Genomic DNA, 16,959 nt, shown 5'->3' with positions numbered 1-16,959 from the left:
AGATAGCATACATATAGATGAGCAAGCGATACAGCACAGTCTGTGTGGGAGAGACGTGGGGAGCATGGTCTGGTCGAGCTAGGGCAGTAGGAGCGCACGGGGATCGAGGCCCTTTCGCGCTGCGTCAGGGCGCGCTCGGACATGCAGCTGGTGCAGAAGGCTGCGCAAGGCGCTCGGCGTGCTGTCGACGCTCTGGGAAAGGCACGGCGAGAGGACGGGGCTGCGGGTGCGCCTTCAGATCCTCGCCGTGGTCCATCATCGGGAGCGCTGGGCGGCGATATGCACTGGGGGCCCTTGCGCCAGTCGTGCTGAACGGGCCGGGAAGGTGGCTTGCGGCCTGCGCGGGCCTGTCCAGGGCGAGTCTCAGAGCAGACGCCGCCGTGTGTGGTCGCGGTGTGGGGGTGCAGAGCACGTCGTCCGGTGGCGCCCAACCACGCTGAGGGCGAAGAGTCGGCAGAGCAGTGGCCGGGGTTTGGTCGCCGATGTCAAAGACCTCCGCTCATGAGCACTTCTGACGAGGCCAGAGCCGTGCTGCAGCGATGGAATACGTCTTGGCGCTGGGAGGAGCGCGGGCATCTCGGTGAGGAGCATCGCGGTGCCCTGGAGTCGCAGGATCCCGCCACGCACGCCCGTAGCGGCCGGGGAGCAGGGAGAGACGGCACCAGCCTCTCGTGCCTCTATCGTGCTGGCGGCGTCGCTGTCACTCTTGCCGCGCCTCCCTCGCCCGCCGTGGGACTGGGTCGTGGCGATCTCCTCAGCGCGTCGAGGGGTGGAGGAATCCCGGCATCGCATCGCTTGCGGCTTGCCGTCCTCGCACAGCGGCCGCCAGGTGTACCGCTGCAGGCGATACAGTGCGGAGGTGCACGTGGGCGAGGTGGGAAAACGCGCCCCCAGACAGAGCAGTTGGGCGCCCGCTTGGGGCTCGAAAGAGGAGGTCCACCGCTCAGGCTCCAGACGTGGTCGTGGTGTGGTGTGCGTACGTATTTGGGGTTAGGTAATGGGGTGGATGAAGGACGGTTCCGGCGCGAGGCCCGAAAAGGAGATGCCCGGTCTGGCGATGCACTCCGGCACGGATCGTGGCCAATTCATCCTCTCCACACGCCCAGCTCCCCGGGAACCACCCAGGCGGCTCTCGCGGCCAAAACAAACTCCCCCTCATGCCCTCCCACGATGCACACAATCGACTGAGATGCAAACACCCGCTCCCAACGTACCTGCAGCCCCTCTCACTGCCCAAAACTCCACCTCCTGCTGCTCATCCCTTGAGTCCTGCAGCGCGGCCGGGCGGGCGCGCAGCTGAGGGAACGGGGCCAGGCCCACTCGCGGCTAGAAGATGGGCGGCAAGCGTCATAGGCCGGGAGAGCTGCATCAATGTCTCTTTGCTCTCGCTGCTGCAATGTGGTGAGGTTGTGTGGGCGACATGCGCTTCTGCCGCAGGCATCATCCCGCAGCACTGGTAAGGTTCCGGGGCGCGGCCTGGGGGACAGCCAGGGCCGCGCTCTGACTGCTCTGCTATCTGTGCAGCTTGAATAAAACCCCTTAGTTGTGCGTATTTCGCTGCCATGGCCTATCAGCGCCCACTCTCCGCTCAAGACGCTCCTGGGCACTGCGGAGCCAGCCGAGTCCCGCGAACTCGGGACGTCACGAGAGAGACATACGGCTGCCGTGCCGCCAACACCACGGCGTGCCGGCCTCCTCACCCGGCGTCTCTGGATGGCGTATGTCGTGAGAGAGCGAACGCCCTGGTGGACAGTGTGATAGGCGCTGGGGGCGGGCGCTCACCACCACCTCGCACCCTGTTTACGCCCTCCCTGGCGCTCCGGACGCCTGCCGCTTCTGCCTCTATTAACCCCCTCTTTTGGCACAGTAGCCTCGCACCCTGGCCGATTGTCGTCCCCACTGCCGCTTCAGCGAGAGATTGTGGTCCTGCATGCCTCTGTCCAGGTCGCCTTACCCTGTCGCCACGATAATGTCGACGTTGACCCATTGCAGTGGAGTGGCAGCGCCTCCAGATCCACGAGGCTTCGCGAGAGCTCCCGAATCTTGGTTTCCTCATCCCCGACTCGGAGTCGGCCGGCCACTCCGACGCCAAGTACAGTGACAATCTCCCTTGCTTCTCGTCTCTTCTCGTTCGTACATCTTTTCGGGGCTCTGAAAAGAGACGGCTTCGTACATCCTGTCGGACATTTCTTTTGCGAATCCTTACAGACCCCGTCAATTATGTCCATGTCCTTGTACTGCATCGATCTAACAGTGGTCAGTGCCATCTCGATGCGGCTGGCACTGTACCGGGAAGAGGTAGCTTCTCGAACGCATTCCTTCCTGTCCCTGGTACCAGAAAAAGACATAACCCGATCATGCAGTGTCTTCGCGTAGATCGTGAAGACATGGTTTCAACCCTCGTACCCGTCTGCCCCGAAGCCAGGATCCATGACTCTCGTCCAAGACGGGCAACATCATGGCTTGGAATGGATATGGCTGCAGTAGACTCTGACTGTAATCAAGTCTGGCCAGGGTGGAATGGCCGCACGATCAGGGCTATGTCGCTGTCCTGGAGAGCCGAACCTCTTTCCTAGATCTCGACCTTCAAGGGGGCTTGCAAGTGGTGAGGCCGCCATGCCGCTGCAACCACAGAAAGCTGAGGTCGTGATGTACACCCTGGCTTGAATCTCGCCCATATCTTGGTTACGATGCTCCAGGGGCGGCCGGATCTCCGAGGCGATACCTTGCGACCTTCGACCTCCGGATGGTGGAGGTTGGTCGTAGATCTCGGCCTCACGACTCTCTACCAACAGCGTGCGTCCCAGGGGATGGAAGACGAGGCTTCCTTTGATGGTGAGGGGATCGGCGGCGAGATCCGTTCCCAGTTGAACGTCTCGATTATGCAAAAGGCCGCCGGGGATGCTGGGTACACGTCCAGAGCTGGGGACCTGCAGTAGACTGAGACGACGAGCAGGGGAGAACAGAAAGGAGGCCATAATGAAGGAGAGTTGAGGAGCGCTAGTGCCCAACCAAAGCAGCCTCCTTCGGAGGACTGTCTAGACGATGAGGTCGCGAGTATGGACGGAGACGGACAAGCAGCGCGGCGACCGGGATGTGAAGCGATGAAGGCGAGGGTTGCAATGGGCTGACGGGCACGCTGAATCCCAGCGTCTTCACCCTGTCCTATGCCCTTGTCTTCGTCAGTTGTTACACGAGCCCCAGAGTTCTAAAATAGTGGTGCTGGGGCTGCATCCGACTTGCTCTCATATGGCCGCTGACCGTCAGGGTTCGTCTCTTGAGCACGCTGCAATGTCAAGTAGCTGCGATGCATTCGGTTGGTGGCTGGTGATTGGTGATGTGACGAAGGGCAGCCAAGCTCCGGGAGATCCACAAAGGTCCTAGCTCAAGTGACAGGTCGGGACTGCCTTGCAACAGTTCCCGTCTCTGCTGCAGATTCAACACCATCACGTCTCAACGCGCTGCTTGCTCTCCGCTTCCTCTGATGAAACACTTGCCAATCCCACGCGTGTGCATCCTGGCACTGTCTCCTCGCTAAGACGCTGCTCCCTCGCTCGCACTCATTATGGAGCACAGGCCAGACCCCACGCACCCCCGCGAGTCGAGCGAGGCGGTTGAGGCGGAATAGTGCTGCACGCCTCATTCACCACATCAATCCCAAAAGAGGAATCCGAACCAGAACACCAGGGTCCGCGCATGGATGACCTGCCACAGAATGATCCGCGATCTACGGGCCACGCTTCCCCGACGCCTATTTTCCTAGTCCTCCCCGGACTCGTAACTGATCTCCTTGTGCCGTCGGTAAGCCGCGGCGCCACTGCACAATTGGAGCTAATACCGTTTGGAGCAGGGACAGCGAAGGTAATTTCGTCACTCATTTGGGGCCAATCGACGGTACGCAACCCCACTCCTCTCCTGGGATGAGGATGCATGTATCATCTGCTCCAATCACACCCCCAACAGAGGGCATCCGCTGCTGCTTATTGGCCCAGCCACTGTTGAGCAACGCAGTGCGATGGACGCAATCCATTGAGCGAAGGACAGCTCCCTTGAAAGCATCGTCTATTTGGTTTCCAAACTGAAGTCGTTTTCATTTCCGCCAGTGCACTTTTCTGGAGTATTTCATTGTGAGAGTATTCGAAGTTCAGCCCGGCCGTCCAGCCTGATTCTCATCAGGCTACCGCGCCGAAATTACAACTCCTATTCCACACGATTCCACAAATTTAGAATCCTCACCCCCATGAGCGATCTTATGCCATCATTAATTCCTTTCAAGCTTGCCTGAATGGGGTTTCCATATAGGTAGCTCCTAACTGAGACCTGACGTGCTTCTCCCGGTGGCTGATCGTTCCGAGAACCTTATATCGAATCACAAAGGCATAACCTATCAACATCCAAAAACGACATACGGGGACGCAATTTGCACAGAGACTTACAAGATACACGAGAACGCCAATCCACGATGTCGGGAGACGTTTCCAGCCGCAGAGCCAGATCAGCGGAACGTCTTCAAGCCACAATCCCACGCCATATCACGGGTATCTACTCGGTGTCACTACTACAAATGGCTTCGTGGCTTTCATACCTCATCCATCGACCACTTGCGGTCGAGACAGTTACTCAATAATGTTTCGCATCCTCCATCTCTACATTCGCAACAACTAACGAATACACGGAATTGATTAGCTATTCTACGACATCGCCTCAAGGAACCACCGCCGTAAGCGCAGCACTCGAGGAAATTCAACCCGTAGATATCACAAACTCATACCGCCCTAGCCCTAGCCAAAACTATTGAGCTTCCACGTTTTTGAGTCGGCGTGTTATAGAACTTGCCGTCTCCATCCTCCGAGAGACTTCCGAACCGCCCTGGGGTCATCTTTGTCGTCGAATAAAAAGATCGCCTCTGCGTGTCTACTAGGCGTCTAAACAGTATCGATATTCAAAGATGTTCACAAGTGGGTTCGCTGATATATACGGCGTGATAGAGTGGTTCATCAATTCATGCATGCTAACAATTCTTCTGCCGCACCATCTCTGCCTTCTGTTCATTCACTGAACTCTTTAGTGTATTCGCGTCGCCTCAGTATCGATCGGCATCATTCACAACAAGAATACCAGCGACCATTACCATCAGTTTGGCGGGGTGGGGGAGTGGTAGTGACGATAGTGACGACGACGTGACGAACGTCCTACCCACCCTCCTCGCTGCCCGTCGAACCACCGCAAGCGATACTCGTCTCACCTAGACCGTTGTTCAGGAGTACTAGAGACGCATTCCAGACTCCTACTGAAATAGGAGGTCATACCCATCAAGGAATATATGCGAAAAGGCTTTCAAAGAGAGTACAGAAAAGAGGCTTATTATCAGAGGAACGGTTTCTTCCGAAGGTGTCTAAGTACTGCTCCCCTCGACTCTGATCTACCGCCCTTAGCACCTACAGGAAGAACGGACAAGTTTTTCCCCTCCTACAGGCGGGAGAAGATCTTGCAAAAATGTATACTCTTCCACGGAAACATAGACCATCCTTTCCCCTCTTACTCTCCCGTCCGCCCCTAGTGACTTGACGTCTAGAAGAAGAACCTGCAAAACTATCCACACTAGTAGAACTACTTGTAGTGAAAGTGTAGGCGCTTCCGCAAAACCATAGACCAAGAGCGCAGTTACTATTGTATTTTATTACTGCTAAAAGCGCGAAGCACCTTCAGCTCCGCCTATTTTACGCTCTCCGTGCTTTGGCAAGAACAAAAACCGAGAACGTCTCTATACCTAACCCCCCTTTTAAACTAAAGCATAAACGCTTTCGCAAAAAAATATAGACGGAGAGCGTCTCTTTTGCAATTAGGTCTAAACTCTACCAAAGGCGTGATGCCCCCTTTCACCCTGTGTCTCCTTACTTTGGGAAGAAAAAGATGGACGAAAAACCTTTTGAAGTCCTGCAAAAAAACACAGACTGAGCGGGTGTCTACGCAATGAGCGATTTCTTCTCCCCCAAAGCTCTTGAAAAAGGTCTACCGTTCTGCGAAGACAAGCACGAACAAAGAACTCTAGCCATTCGGAACTGCTCCGAAAAAACTAAAAGGATCCCTTCGTCCAATCAAACCTCCTCCTCAACACGCGGCGGCAGAAAGACAGCGACGAAGAATTGCTCACCAGTCATCCGCAGATCTTTCCAAAATCCTCACTGCTCGCAACAAGCACGCACATACCAAACACAAGTTTTCATTGGGAATACCTATAACTATCGAAAATGCCCTTCATCACACCCATACGCCATCCATCCATTCCACCCCACCCCACCAATCAGCCCTCATTCGATCCATCCAGAACACATATCGTTTGCCGAACATACCGAAAAAATTGCCCTGCAGAAGGTCTCTGATTCGAGAACCACGAAAAAAAAAAAAAAAACAACCAGCAGCTCGGCGCTCCTACCAATCCGATCGTCCAGGTTTTCGAGAGATCCAGACCCCAAACCCGGGGCGCGCGAATCTCATCGCCAATCACGACCCGCCAGCCTGCAACCCACCACACCCCTCTCTCACTTTCATCGGTTCGATGCAGAAAACACCCTGGACTCACCCCTCCGAAAAAAAGATGCTTTCCATAAATCCATCCTCATTACACTCACGTGAACCAAGGTTCCGCAAGGAAATGCCCAATCCGTCACAAAACGATATCGGGTGCCCCAAAAAAACCCCAGCACTAGCGCAATCTTACTAGCCATGATCCCACCGGATCTGAACTAGCGAAACCAGCAGCGAAACCCGCTCCTGCAAGCCAGCCAGTCTCCGCCATGCGGTGACATATCTGCCGCACACATCGGTGGAAACCATTTGCGTTTGTCGACGAGAGCCTATGAGGGGCCGTTGTACGCGCCATACCTGTGCAGCAGAGTCAGCGGGTTGAGCTCCCATTGGGCGGGAAGCAGGTAGGCGCCGGCGGGCGGGGAATGGTGAGGTGGAAGAAAGCATGACGAGGGCGGTGATGGTGGAGGTGTGGGACGCGACGAGGGAAGACGAGGGTGGTGGGTTGGGGTTGTGACGCATGATCCGACAGGGTGGGCTGGCGACGGCGTGCATGGATAGCGCAGTGAGGGGAAGCAAAAGCTTGACGCGAGATTCCATCTTGCATGCCACACGCCGGGGGCCTCCCGCGCCACAACGCAGCTCTGAGCACACGCCACCCACACCTCCGACCAGCCGTGCGTGGGGGTTGCGCCGATGGCGTGCTGCGAGGACTCGGGTGGGGGCTGAGACACTCTCCAGGGCCAAGCCCGTCGAGCATGCATCAACAGAATGGATGCTCGACAGCGAGGCGGTGGGAGAGGTGGGATTCGCGTCGCTCGGAACTTACGGCGAGACGGTGAGGGAGCCCTGCCCACGTGGATGGCGTCTGGGGGAGGGAATATCAAGGGTGGGTTATGCAGAAATGCGCGACTTTCGACAACAACAGAAAATATTTTCACTCACCTCCAGATGCGGGCGCGCATGTCGCCGCTGCCCGTAGCAAATACTCCGCCCGTCGGGCTAGGAGCAACCGAAATGACTACAGACTCAAAGTCAGCTCTGTATCAAACAGTCGCGTTGCCCGAGATGTATTATCGGGCGCGCGGGGGTGTCGAGCATTGGAGTCGTCTTGATGAAACTCACCAGAGTTCTTGTGGCCCTGCAACATCAGCTGCGCAACGCCGGTGTTGGGGTCCCAGAATTGCACGCCGCGGTCCTTGGAGCCGCTAAGCACCCACTCGCCGTGCGGTGTGAGAGCAACGCTCAGTACGAAGTCCTAGAGAGCAGTCCATCGTCAGTCTTGTAATTTGTCGCACTTCGGTGCCCGTTTAGGCCCATTTGGGGGGTTAAGACGCCGCTTGCTGCTCACCTTGTGTCCTTCGAACGTCCTGAGACACTTGCCGCCGCGAGGTCCAGATCCGGGCATCATATGAGGTTGTGTCGTCAACTCCCACATTTTAATCGTCTTGTCCAAACTTCCACTGACAAGCCTATCTCCTGTAGGAGCGAAAGCAACAGAGTAGACACTGTCCTTGTGGCCTTGTTCGCCTTCCAATCTCTCGACGAGACGTCCGGTATTGGCGTCCCATACACGGACGCTCTTGTCGAGCGAGCCCGCAGCAACGAAGCGATTGTCTGGGGAAATGGCCACGGTCGTAACGCCGTCTTCGATCGAAAGCTGGAGGGACTGTTGGTTAGATCTGATGTTCCAGAGTCGGACAGTCCTGTCGCCGCTGCCAGATGCGATGAACTCCCCGTTGCGGGAGAAGTCCAAGGAGTAGATGTCTTGCTCGTGGCCTATGAACTGGTGCCTGATTGTGCGGGTGGCAATCTCCCAAACCTAAGGGCGTGTTAGCAATCATTCGGGATCAAAGTACACAACCTGCGAGAGCAGGAGAGCTTACCCTAATGATCTTGTCCTCAGCTCCGGTCGCCAAATACAGCCCGTCGGGGGAGAAGCAGACGCTTCGAATATACAAGTCTCCATCGTCTGGGAGATTGCCGTCTTGCAGATGGGCCACGGCTTGGCCGGTCTCCACCTCGTAAATCTGAGCAGAGCGGTTGCAACCAGTGGCAACATATCTACCGTCGTGGCTGAATCTCACACAGCACACGACACTCGCATGAACAAGGTTGTGAAGCAGATCGACATCGAGTCTCCTCTGGATTTTGGGGTTGAATACTGCGAACCAGTCCTGGCCCTCTTTTTTAAACTCTTGTGGAAGCTGGTCCACCTCAAGGTCCGCGAGCGTGTTGCTCTGGAGAAGGCTTTGCGCAGCTTGCTGTGAGAAATGAGAAGGGTTTTGATTGGGGGGTGGCGTCGGGCGAGGTACTTGGGGCGATCCAGGATATGGCGCTGCTGAGTTCTGCTGCGGTGTGGCAGGTCCTGGGGGTCCGCGAGGGCGAGGCTTTCCTCCCGGGGAGGCTGTTGGTGGTGGCACCTGCCCATAACCTGCAAGTCATGATCAGCAAGATGTTCATTTCTGAGCGAAAACACATCGACCATGTGGATGATCCATCGCTGCACCCCAATTCCTTTGTTTAATAAGAACTTGGGCACTTACCATTGACGGCAGGCGCAGGCTGGTATCCTCCGAAGGGCGCGTGAGAAGGCGGCCCTGGTGCAGGGTTGAGGCCGGGTGGGCCTTGAGGCATATGGGGAGGAAGGCCTTGTGGCTGTGGCTGCTCCTGAGGAGGAGGAGCAAGGCCAGGGCCACCTTGAGCAGCGCTGCCAGCCATGATGCCGCCGAACAGATTGCTCGGTCCATGGCCAATCGAGGGAGGGGGTGGCTGAGAGGGGCCATGATGATGTGACGATTGGCTGGGGCCTCCGCGGTTGTCCAATTCTCGCTGTAGACGTGCAAGATCATCCTCGTATCTGCAACAAGATGTCAGACTTGGTTCCAGCTATCTTTTTCTAGCTCAAGAAGGCATGTGTTCCAGCAACAGACCAGATGTAGAAGTCTGGTCTCGCTTGAATCGCGCAGCGAATCATGATGAATTGTGTTACTTACTTGGCCTTCATCTGTTGATGATCGCGCTCAAGCTGCAAGAGCCTGCTTCGCACCAACTCGACCTCATTGATCTGGCCTGTAACTATTGACGCGATCACTCTGTCAGCAATGGCTTGGGTGCTCATGTCAAGAAGTCGAATGTAAAGACAGAGAGAAATGTGCGAACAAGTGCCAAAATCACCACGCTTCCGAATACAAGCTCAGGACAGATTCGGCAAAGATAGGCTATGGCCGCCGATGTTCAAAGAGCGGGCGGAAAGGCACAGTAGACAGCCTCCGGGCTGGGTAGCGACATGCGGCAAGTACGCGAGACAAACTCACTCTGAACCTCGTATTCCGTGCTCTTGCGCGCCTCCTGGTCGAACTCCTGGCGAATTTGGTCGAGGAGGTCAATGAGGCGCGGGTTCGGCGCTTGTGGGGCCATGCGGCCATGGGCGTTGTACATGGCTGCGGGTGTTGAGTTTTGCGATGAGGTGGTGTTGAGTTTCGCGTAGCGGTCGACCGGCGGTGTAGCGTCCCGAGAGCGTTTAGGCACGACGGGGTGGGCGCCCGGATTGTCAAGCAAGACGCAGCGCAGAATGCGACACGGCGGGCTCGCGCAGAGCAGGCTGGAGGGTCGGTGCGGCGCGGTGGTGGTCGCGCAGGGCTGAAGGGGGGTCGCAGGCAGCTCGGCCGTGACTGAGGCGTGGAGAGGCGCGACGATGGGGGTGGTGATGGAAGCGGTGGGGTGGTGATGGTTTAGGGATGCGTGGTGAAGGTGGTGCAGCGGAGGTCGGGACGACAGGAGCAGCAGAGGAAGAGAGTTGTGAGGACCTGGCGCAACCGCAGCCTGTCACGCACGGACGGCGAAAGAAGTGGGCCTTGCGCTGCGGCTACGCCGGTTCGGTGCGCCGGGGAAACTCAACACCATGGCGACGAGTCGGCCGCGGGTGCACATCCGTCGGCCACGATGCCCACGGCGAGAGTGGGAATCTGTCTGCCGGTGCATCGCCCATGGCAGAGAAGGGGCGTCTGTCTTGCCCTCCGCCACGCTGCATCGGCCCATGGAACAGCTCCCAATCGCCCGGCCAGCCTTATTCAGAGGCAGCCCGTGCCAGCTTCATCCATGGGTGGACCTGGCGCCGTTCGCGTCGTCGCTCCACAGCCCTTAGTTCCAGCTGACAACGTCAAACACGTCGAGTCATGATGAGCGCAACGTGGCTGGCACTATGAAAGAACATAAACCAGCACACGTCGACACAACTCTCTGCGCATCCCTCGTGGCGGCGGCCCGTTCCTTGTCGTCACCGGTCGGATCGGATGCAGATCCGATATCGCGAGCCTTGGGACTGCCTGTGCCGCTGTGCCGCTGTGCCGCATATGTTCTTGCTCGGCTGTGCCTGGACAGGATGCTAGACGGAAGGATACTAGACGCACGACAGTGTCTCAAAACGTTCCGGCCACCTTTCCACGCACTGCGTATTAAATCATATCGAGTAACTACGCATTGCGTTTCATTTCGTGAAGGGTCTTCCGTGCATGTCGGCAATGGTATGTCGACATGCCTTCTAGAAGTACACAGAAGCGCCGGTCCTCGCGCTGAGAGGTTGCAATGCCGTGCTGCGACGATGCTCGCCACGCTGGCTTGCGGGAGAGATTCGTTTGGCGTTCCACTGCACCTGCCAAGCCAGCACACCCGGCACGAAAAAAGTGGCACACTCGTCAAGTACTCTGCTGTCTGCCCGGGTGTACACCTGTCTGCCACTGCATGGAGTGCTCCAACAAATTTCCCCATAGCCCAAGGCGAAGAGCGTCTATCTTCTTTGAATCCCTGAAAATACAGTGAAGCAACCCAAGCAGTGGCAGACCGGTGTACACACGAGACAGCTTGTTCTAGGATCAGTGTGCCACCTTTTCCATGCCCGCGTGCCTCGCCAGGTCGCAACGACCCCATGCGTAAAATCAGCCACGAGCTAGCCCAAAGCGCCCTACTGAGATCCCCAGATTTCCTCGAGACATCCCATTCACTCATCCTATGCATTCCCAGTGAATTATCCTGTCGCTTGTCACCCTCCATCATGCAGGCCCTCTCGTTCGCTCTCTCTGGATTGTCTCAGCTCGAGGCTACCCGTGTGCCCGTGTGCCCGTGTGCCCGTGTGCCCGCGAAGATTGCCACGTTCTGCACATCCCTGATCGCCCGCGATGTGTAACGACGTCACGAAAAGTCTCATGATATTGTATCTCATTGCGCCGGACCAGGCCCATCCACGTCCAATGCCACATGTGTTCACCGCTTCGATTTGGCAGCCCACCCGGCAAGCCCTGCCATCTTCCAACACGTGAGTCTTTGTGCGATAGCCACTCGCGGACCTCAAGCCATTCCCCCGCGCACCGCCGCATTCCTTACACCAATGCTACCGCACTCTCAACTCATTAGTAGTCACCGTGTCTGCGACGCTCCATTTATCATTGCCCGCCCTCCCACGCCAGATCACGCGCCGTCTCAGCCTCCTCGTGAGTGATTATCATACGAGAATCCGCCTCGACTACTCCACGTCGCGCAGCCCACGCTTATAAGACACTCTCCCACCAACTCATCCTAACATTCTATAGACTTCACTCTGATTACTTCTCACTGATCTTGTCAATCGTTGAACTTGCACCAAACAACTGATAACTCCTTCCTCCCATCTCAATCATGTCGTCGCATGGTGCTCTCCTGAGCCCCGGTGACGCGTTGCCTCTCAGACCTCAAGCCAAAGGACTCCGCCGCCGCAAGACCAAACACGCTTTCCAAGCCAAAACTTCAACCAAACAGCTAGAGACAGCCAAAGACGACACCGAGTATGGCGTCGCCCTGCAGGTACCGGCCCTTCCCGAAACCCCCCCCCTAAGCGACTCAATTTCTAATAAACTCGTGTATAGACCCTTTTCATAGGCATCGCAGCAATCGACGGAGTAGGCGGAACCGTCGACGCTGGATTCGCATCCCATGATGGCACATACAGCATCGATTTTGCGGTTGTAACACTGGGTGGAAAAGGAGCCGTCAGCGGTACTGACAGTGGAGCGGAAACACCCGGACGTTCAGGCACAGACTCTCCCTCCGGCGTACTTACACCATCCGGATTGCGGACGCCTCTCCTTCCCGAGGAACGCGCAGGAGTTCTTGCCGATTACTTTGTCGAAAAGATTCGGCAATACCAGCAGGACCATCTATACAAGTTTGTGGGAGCTGGATTGACCAAGAAGGTCGTTCAAATGAGTCCGAACCTGCCAGCACGCCTCTGGTGGGAACTGGATATCGTTCCACTTATATTCGAGACTGGACTTGAGGAACCTTTCCCCAAAGCGGGCCGACGCGGTATAGCAGTGGACGAAGAGGCAGACTCAATGGCTAGAAAGTGCCTTATGTACGGAATCCTACCCAACTGTCTATATGCGGCTACTCACATCTGATAGGTTCTTTGGACCGAGCCAACAGCCTCGCGTGCAGGTAGGCTACCGCAACGAAGTCGAGGTGGATTCCGGAGGACATGCGCAGATCACCTGTCTCGATCAGTACCCCGAAACAGTTGGCGACGCAACTTGGAAAGCGACCATGAAATACGTCAAGTCTTTGAAGGACAACAACGTGAGGATTGCGTTTTTCAACAGCACGCCTCAAGGTGGTGGAGTCGCCTTGATGAGGCACGCTCTCATTAGACTTCTCCGTCTCGTGGGCGTCGACGCAGCTTGGTACGTTTCAGCAGGACCTCTTTACATGCATATTGCTAACAGCCGACAAGGTACGTGCCAAAGCCGAAGCCCGAGGTCTTCCGAATCACCAAGAACAATCACAACATCCTTCAAGGCGTTGCAGATCCTAACCTGCGGTTAACCGGGTATCAAAAGAAAGTACTCGATGACTGGTGCTTGCAAAATGCGGAGAGATTCTGGATCTCAGAGGGGGGTGCGCTGGCTCCTCGATCCGAAGGAGGTGCAGACGTAATCATTGTGGATGACCCTCAATTGCCAAGCTTGGTCCAGATCGCGAAGAAACTCGACCCAACTCGACCTGTCATTTTCCGATCGCATATTCAAGTCCGTGCCGATCTGGCAGACCAGCCCGGCACTCCCACGGCGGAAGTCTGGAATTGGGTATGGAACAACGTCAAAGACGCCGATGTCTTCGTCAGCCACCCGGTCCGAGAGTTCGTTCCCAGTGTCGTCAACTTCGACAAGGTCGGCTACATGCCTGCCACCACAGACTGGCTCGATGGCCTGAACAAAGAGATGAGCGATTGGGACACCTCATATTACCTCCACGAATTCAACTCCGAGTGCTTCCGCCAACGAATGGACCGGCTCGAGTTCCCCGCTCGCGACTACATCGTCCAGGTCGCCCGCTTCGATCCAGCCAAAGGCATCCCCGACGTCCTCGAGTCGTACGCCAAACTTCGCCGTGAATACATGGCCGAAATGGACAAGAAGGACATCCCCCAGCTCGTCATCGCCGGCCACGGCGCCATCGACGACCCCGACGCCACCCTGATCTTCGACCAAACCCTCGACCTCCTCGAGAACAAGTACCCGGACATCCGCCACGACGTCGTCGTCATGCGCCTCGGCCCCACGGACCAAACCCTCAACGCCCTCATGTCCAACGCCAAGGTCGCGCTACAGCTCTCCACGCGCGAAGGCTTCGAGGTCAAGGTCTCCGAGGCGCTGCACAAGGGCATCCCCGTCATCGCGACCCGCGCCGGCGGCATCCCGCTCCAAGTGGAGCACGAGAAGAGCGGGTACCTCGTCGCGCCCGGCGATAGCGATGCCGTCGCGAAGCATCTCTATCATCTGTTCACGGACGTCCCCGCGTATGATGATATGAGCGAGTACGCGGCGATGCATGTCAGCGATGAGGTCAGCACGGTGGGCAATGCGCTTGCGTGGCTGTATTTGGCGGATACGCTGGCGAAGGGGGAGAAGATTGAGCCGAAGAGCGCGTGGATCAATGATTTGGCGAGGGAGAAGGCGGAGTTGCCGTATCAGGAGGGGGAGAGTAGGCTGCCGAGGGCGGAGGGGCTGAACCTAGACACGCCGGTTGTGGCGAAGGATCCGGAAGCTTAGGAGGTGAATGAGGGCTTTTCCGTACGGAAGGAATAGGGGGAGGGGAGATTTCCTTGGGGATGCATATTGGGAAAGAGATTCAATGTGATCATGATGGCGACTTTTCTACTCAAGATTAATTATAAGGTGGGCAAGGACGGGAATTGTACAGTACATGATATACGAACTTTTGGGCTTCTGAAAATAGAGAATGGTTGTGAGTAAATCTATTGATGTGCTGACTTGAGAGGATTCTACAAGGCTTTTCAACGAAATGGTTGATTTCGTGGCTTCTTGTGCCCACTGCGTCCTAGGTAAGAGCATGCTTTTGTGAACACGCGAAGGGGCAGGGTTTTGGTTTAGCTAGGATATCTTCTACTGAAAGCGTGGTACAGAGTTGGCTACGCGTGGGGGTCACGATTTTGGTCTACTTAGTACGTGTTGGAGCAAAAGTGTGGTCACTTGAGGCACACATAGGGGTCATGCTTTCGGCAGAATTGGGAACATTGGGAACATTGGGAGTATTGGGAGCATTGGGAGTATTGGGAGCATTGATTACATTGATAGCATTGACATCTTTGATCCAAAAAAAGTGGTTGGTATAAGCATGAGGGAGTACCTCACAGTGTCGCACGGCGTATGGACAGAGTTTGGACCAAGAGCCCGCTGTTTGGCGATCTTGTAGCGAAAACGTCTGAAGGCGATGCATATATGACAGAAGTGTAGATTGCGTTTTTAGAAAAAGTCGGTACCTGACATGCTGAATATACCGTGTGAATTCCTTCGTGAGGCCTTAGCAATTGAGGAGGTGATGTAACGATGAGTGAGTATATAGCAGATTGAGCTACCTCAAAACTTGAGTCGTCCGGCCGGAGGTATTCGTCGCTGATGGAGCCCAACATTTCGTCGTGCGCCCTTTTCTTGTCTCATGCCAACGCTTTGGCTTCGGCTTTGGCTTCGGCTTCGGCTCATGATAGCGATCCTGGCGCAGAGCGGGCTTTAACAACCGCTACTTATACTCTTCATTTTTAGGTGTCATATATTCCCACCAAGGCTGAGCCGCAGCGTCCTCCTCTTGCTCAACGCGGCCATTGCCGTCGACGTACTTGCCTTTAGGGAAGCCATACACGGGCGGAGGGCCCTTGTCTCTGAGGTCGAGTGCTGGGGTAGTCTTGATCGCTCTCCGATATGCAAAGTCCGCGAAATCCTCCGTCGGCTCGGCCAGCTCATCTAGGAAATCGATATGCTGATACTTGCCCACCCACATAGACATGGCGAGCCAAGACTCAGTTCTTGCATTGAACATGTCAGACCGGGTGAGCATGGATCGTCCGTTAGCTTTGACATGACAAGCTGCCACATACGTATGGTGGATCCTACTATTCCAGGCTTGTAACGCGCGATCATAGGCGTTAAAACTGAGAACCGCGTGACTGATGGTGCACTCTGGCCGCATTCTCGAGCTGCTCTTGAGTAATGCGTCTGCGAGAGCGTTCATCCAAGCCGCGATGGCGGAGTAGAAGTTGTCGGTAGTGATAGGGTGATAGTAGCGAGGCCAGCATTCTCTAACCGCTTCCAAGGCTTCGAATCGTAACTTTACCTCGTCCAACTGGCAGACAGGTATGCTACCGACGTCAATGTTCAACAGATCTTTCTCGATGCTGGGTTGTCCGTGGACGGGGATATTGTTGGCGTGGTCGCGGACGTCGAGGCTCAAGTAACGCAAATTGGGTAGCGATCTCAGCAAGTCGAGGAGTCGATTCCATTCAAGTATGGGGCTTGACAGTAGAGTACTCCTCGAGGATTCGCAAAATACAATCAGGTCCAGAGATCGTATTAGCCTTATACGTGGCTTGAAGACCGACTGGGGGCTGTTGAGAAACCGCATCGGCAGTTTAGGTCCCGAAACTTGCGCGGCGAAGGTAAATACTGCTTGCTCGAAGAAGATCTTCGATGATTCCTCGTAAACTTGCTTACTGGTTCTAAATATGCTTAGGGCATAGTCGTTCCGGTTGTCGGGGAGAAGACTCTGATTTAGAGGACGCGTTCGAAACCATGGTGATATCCATAAGTCTCTGATGCGCAAAGCGGATTGAGGGAGAGCAAAGGAGTAGACTAGATCTCGGAGTTCTCGGGGAAGGTTGAGTAACGGATACTGTTGGAGTGTCGTTGCATACTGTGGCGAGCTGGACCTGCTTCTCCATCTTGATCGGGTGTGAGGTATGAGTTATTATGAGTTGTCTCCAGTGCTCCAGGTTTTTGTAAGGTTTTCCCTTGCTTGTGGGATGAGTGGACCTATTTATCTAGTCAACGCTCTGATGATTCGTTCTGGATCTGGTTCACGCTCTGGTCTCTCCTTGGCGGTTCCAAT

General features: G+C 55.8%; 6 protein-coding genes across 6 annotated transcripts; 3 read left to right on the top strand and 3 right to left on the bottom strand.

Annotated features, from left to right (window-relative positions):
• Positions 1 to 141: 141 nt before the first annotated feature.
• BDZ99DRAFT_497211 (uncharacterized protein) lies at positions 142 to 1,188 on the top strand (the record flags this gene model as incomplete). Its single annotated transcript, XM_033723501.1, has 2 exons — positions 142 to 226; positions 326 to 1,188. 2 exons carry the CDS (start codon positions 142 to 144, stop codon positions 1,186 to 1,188), a joined length of 948 nt encoding a protein of 315 aa, XP_033578415.1.
• Positions 1,189 to 2,416: 1,228 nt separating this feature from the next.
• On the bottom strand, positions 2,417 to 3,181 carry BDZ99DRAFT_275634 (uncharacterized protein). Its single transcript, XM_033713942.1, has one exon. It carries the CDS (start codon positions 2,976 to 2,978, stop codon positions 2,457 to 2,459), a length of 522 nt encoding a protein of 173 aa, XP_033578414.1. The 5' UTR covers positions 2,979 to 3,181; the 3' UTR covers positions 2,417 to 2,456.
• A 3,215-nt stretch (positions 3,182 to 6,396) lies between these two features.
• Positions 6,397 to 10,276, bottom strand: BDZ99DRAFT_569499 (WD40 repeat-like protein). The gene is made up of 9 exons (XM_033727889.1): positions 9,846 to 10,276; positions 9,525 to 9,606; positions 9,075 to 9,388; positions 8,844 to 8,962; positions 8,415 to 8,792; positions 7,880 to 8,350; positions 7,654 to 7,786; positions 7,474 to 7,549; positions 6,397 to 6,885 (listed from the first exon to the last, which is right to left on the bottom strand). The coding sequence occupies exons 1-9, from the start codon at positions 9,967 to 9,969 to the stop codon at positions 6,858 to 6,860; spliced, it is 1,725 nt and encodes a 574-aa protein (XP_033578413.1). The 5' UTR covers positions 9,970 to 10,276; the 3' UTR covers positions 6,397 to 6,857.
• On the top strand, positions 10,270 to 11,031 carry BDZ99DRAFT_559461 (uncharacterized protein; the record flags this gene model as incomplete). The annotated part of the gene is made up of 1 exon (XM_033727258.1): positions 10,270 to 11,031. A coding segment is annotated over one exon (441 nt), but the record flags the coding sequence as incomplete, so codon positions are not given.
• Positions 11,032 to 12,201: 1,170 nt separating this feature from the next.
• Positions 12,202 to 14,609, top strand: BDZ99DRAFT_475007 (trehalose synthase (Ccg-9); the record flags this gene model as incomplete). The annotated part of the gene is made up of 4 exons (XM_033721945.1): positions 12,202 to 12,366; positions 12,429 to 12,916; positions 12,966 to 13,241; positions 13,292 to 14,609. The coding sequence occupies 4 exons, from the start codon at positions 12,202 to 12,204 to the stop codon at positions 14,607 to 14,609; spliced, it is 2,247 nt and encodes a 748-aa protein (XP_033578411.1).
• Positions 14,610 to 15,120: 511 nt separating this feature from the next.
• BDZ99DRAFT_569497 (uncharacterized protein) lies at positions 15,121 to 16,792 on the bottom strand (the record flags this gene model as incomplete). The annotated part of the gene is made up of 2 exons (XM_033727888.1): positions 15,121 to 16,617; positions 16,766 to 16,792. The coding sequence occupies 2 exons, from the start codon at positions 16,790 to 16,792 to the stop codon at positions 15,598 to 15,600; spliced, it is 1,047 nt and encodes a 348-aa protein (XP_033578410.1). The 3' UTR covers positions 15,121 to 15,597.
• Between the last annotated feature and the right edge of the window lie 167 nt (positions 16,793 to 16,959).

Source organism: Mytilinidion resinicola (genome assembly GCF_010093595.1).
Source record: "Mytilinidion resinicola strain CBS 304.34 unplaced genomic scaffold BDZ99scaffold_7, whole genome shotgun sequence".
NCBI classification, from domain to species: domain Eukaryota; kingdom Fungi; phylum Ascomycota; class Dothideomycetes; order Mytilinidiales; family Mytilinidiaceae; genus Mytilinidion; species Mytilinidion resinicola.
This window is presented reverse-complemented; position numbering and strand designations above follow the sequence as displayed.

Bases quoted from the DNA above. Each gene is read 5' to 3' on its own strand.
- BDZ99DRAFT_275634 (XM_033713942.1), bottom strand. From the start codon at position 2,978: ATGGCCTCCTTTCTGTTCTCCCCTGCTCGTCGTCTCAGTCTACTGCAG.
- BDZ99DRAFT_569499 (XM_033727889.1), bottom strand. From the start codon at position 9,969: ATGTACAACGCCCATGGCCGCATGGCCCCACAAGCGCCGAACCCGCGC. The intron at 9,389-9,524 runs GTAAGTAACACA...ATCTTGTTGCAG, and splicing joins CATCAACAGATGAAGGCCAA to ATACGAGGATGATCTTGCAC. The intron at 8,963-9,074 runs GTAAGTGCCCAA...CATGACTTGCAG, and splicing joins GCCTGCGCCTGCCGTCAATG to GTTATGGGCAGGTGCCACCA.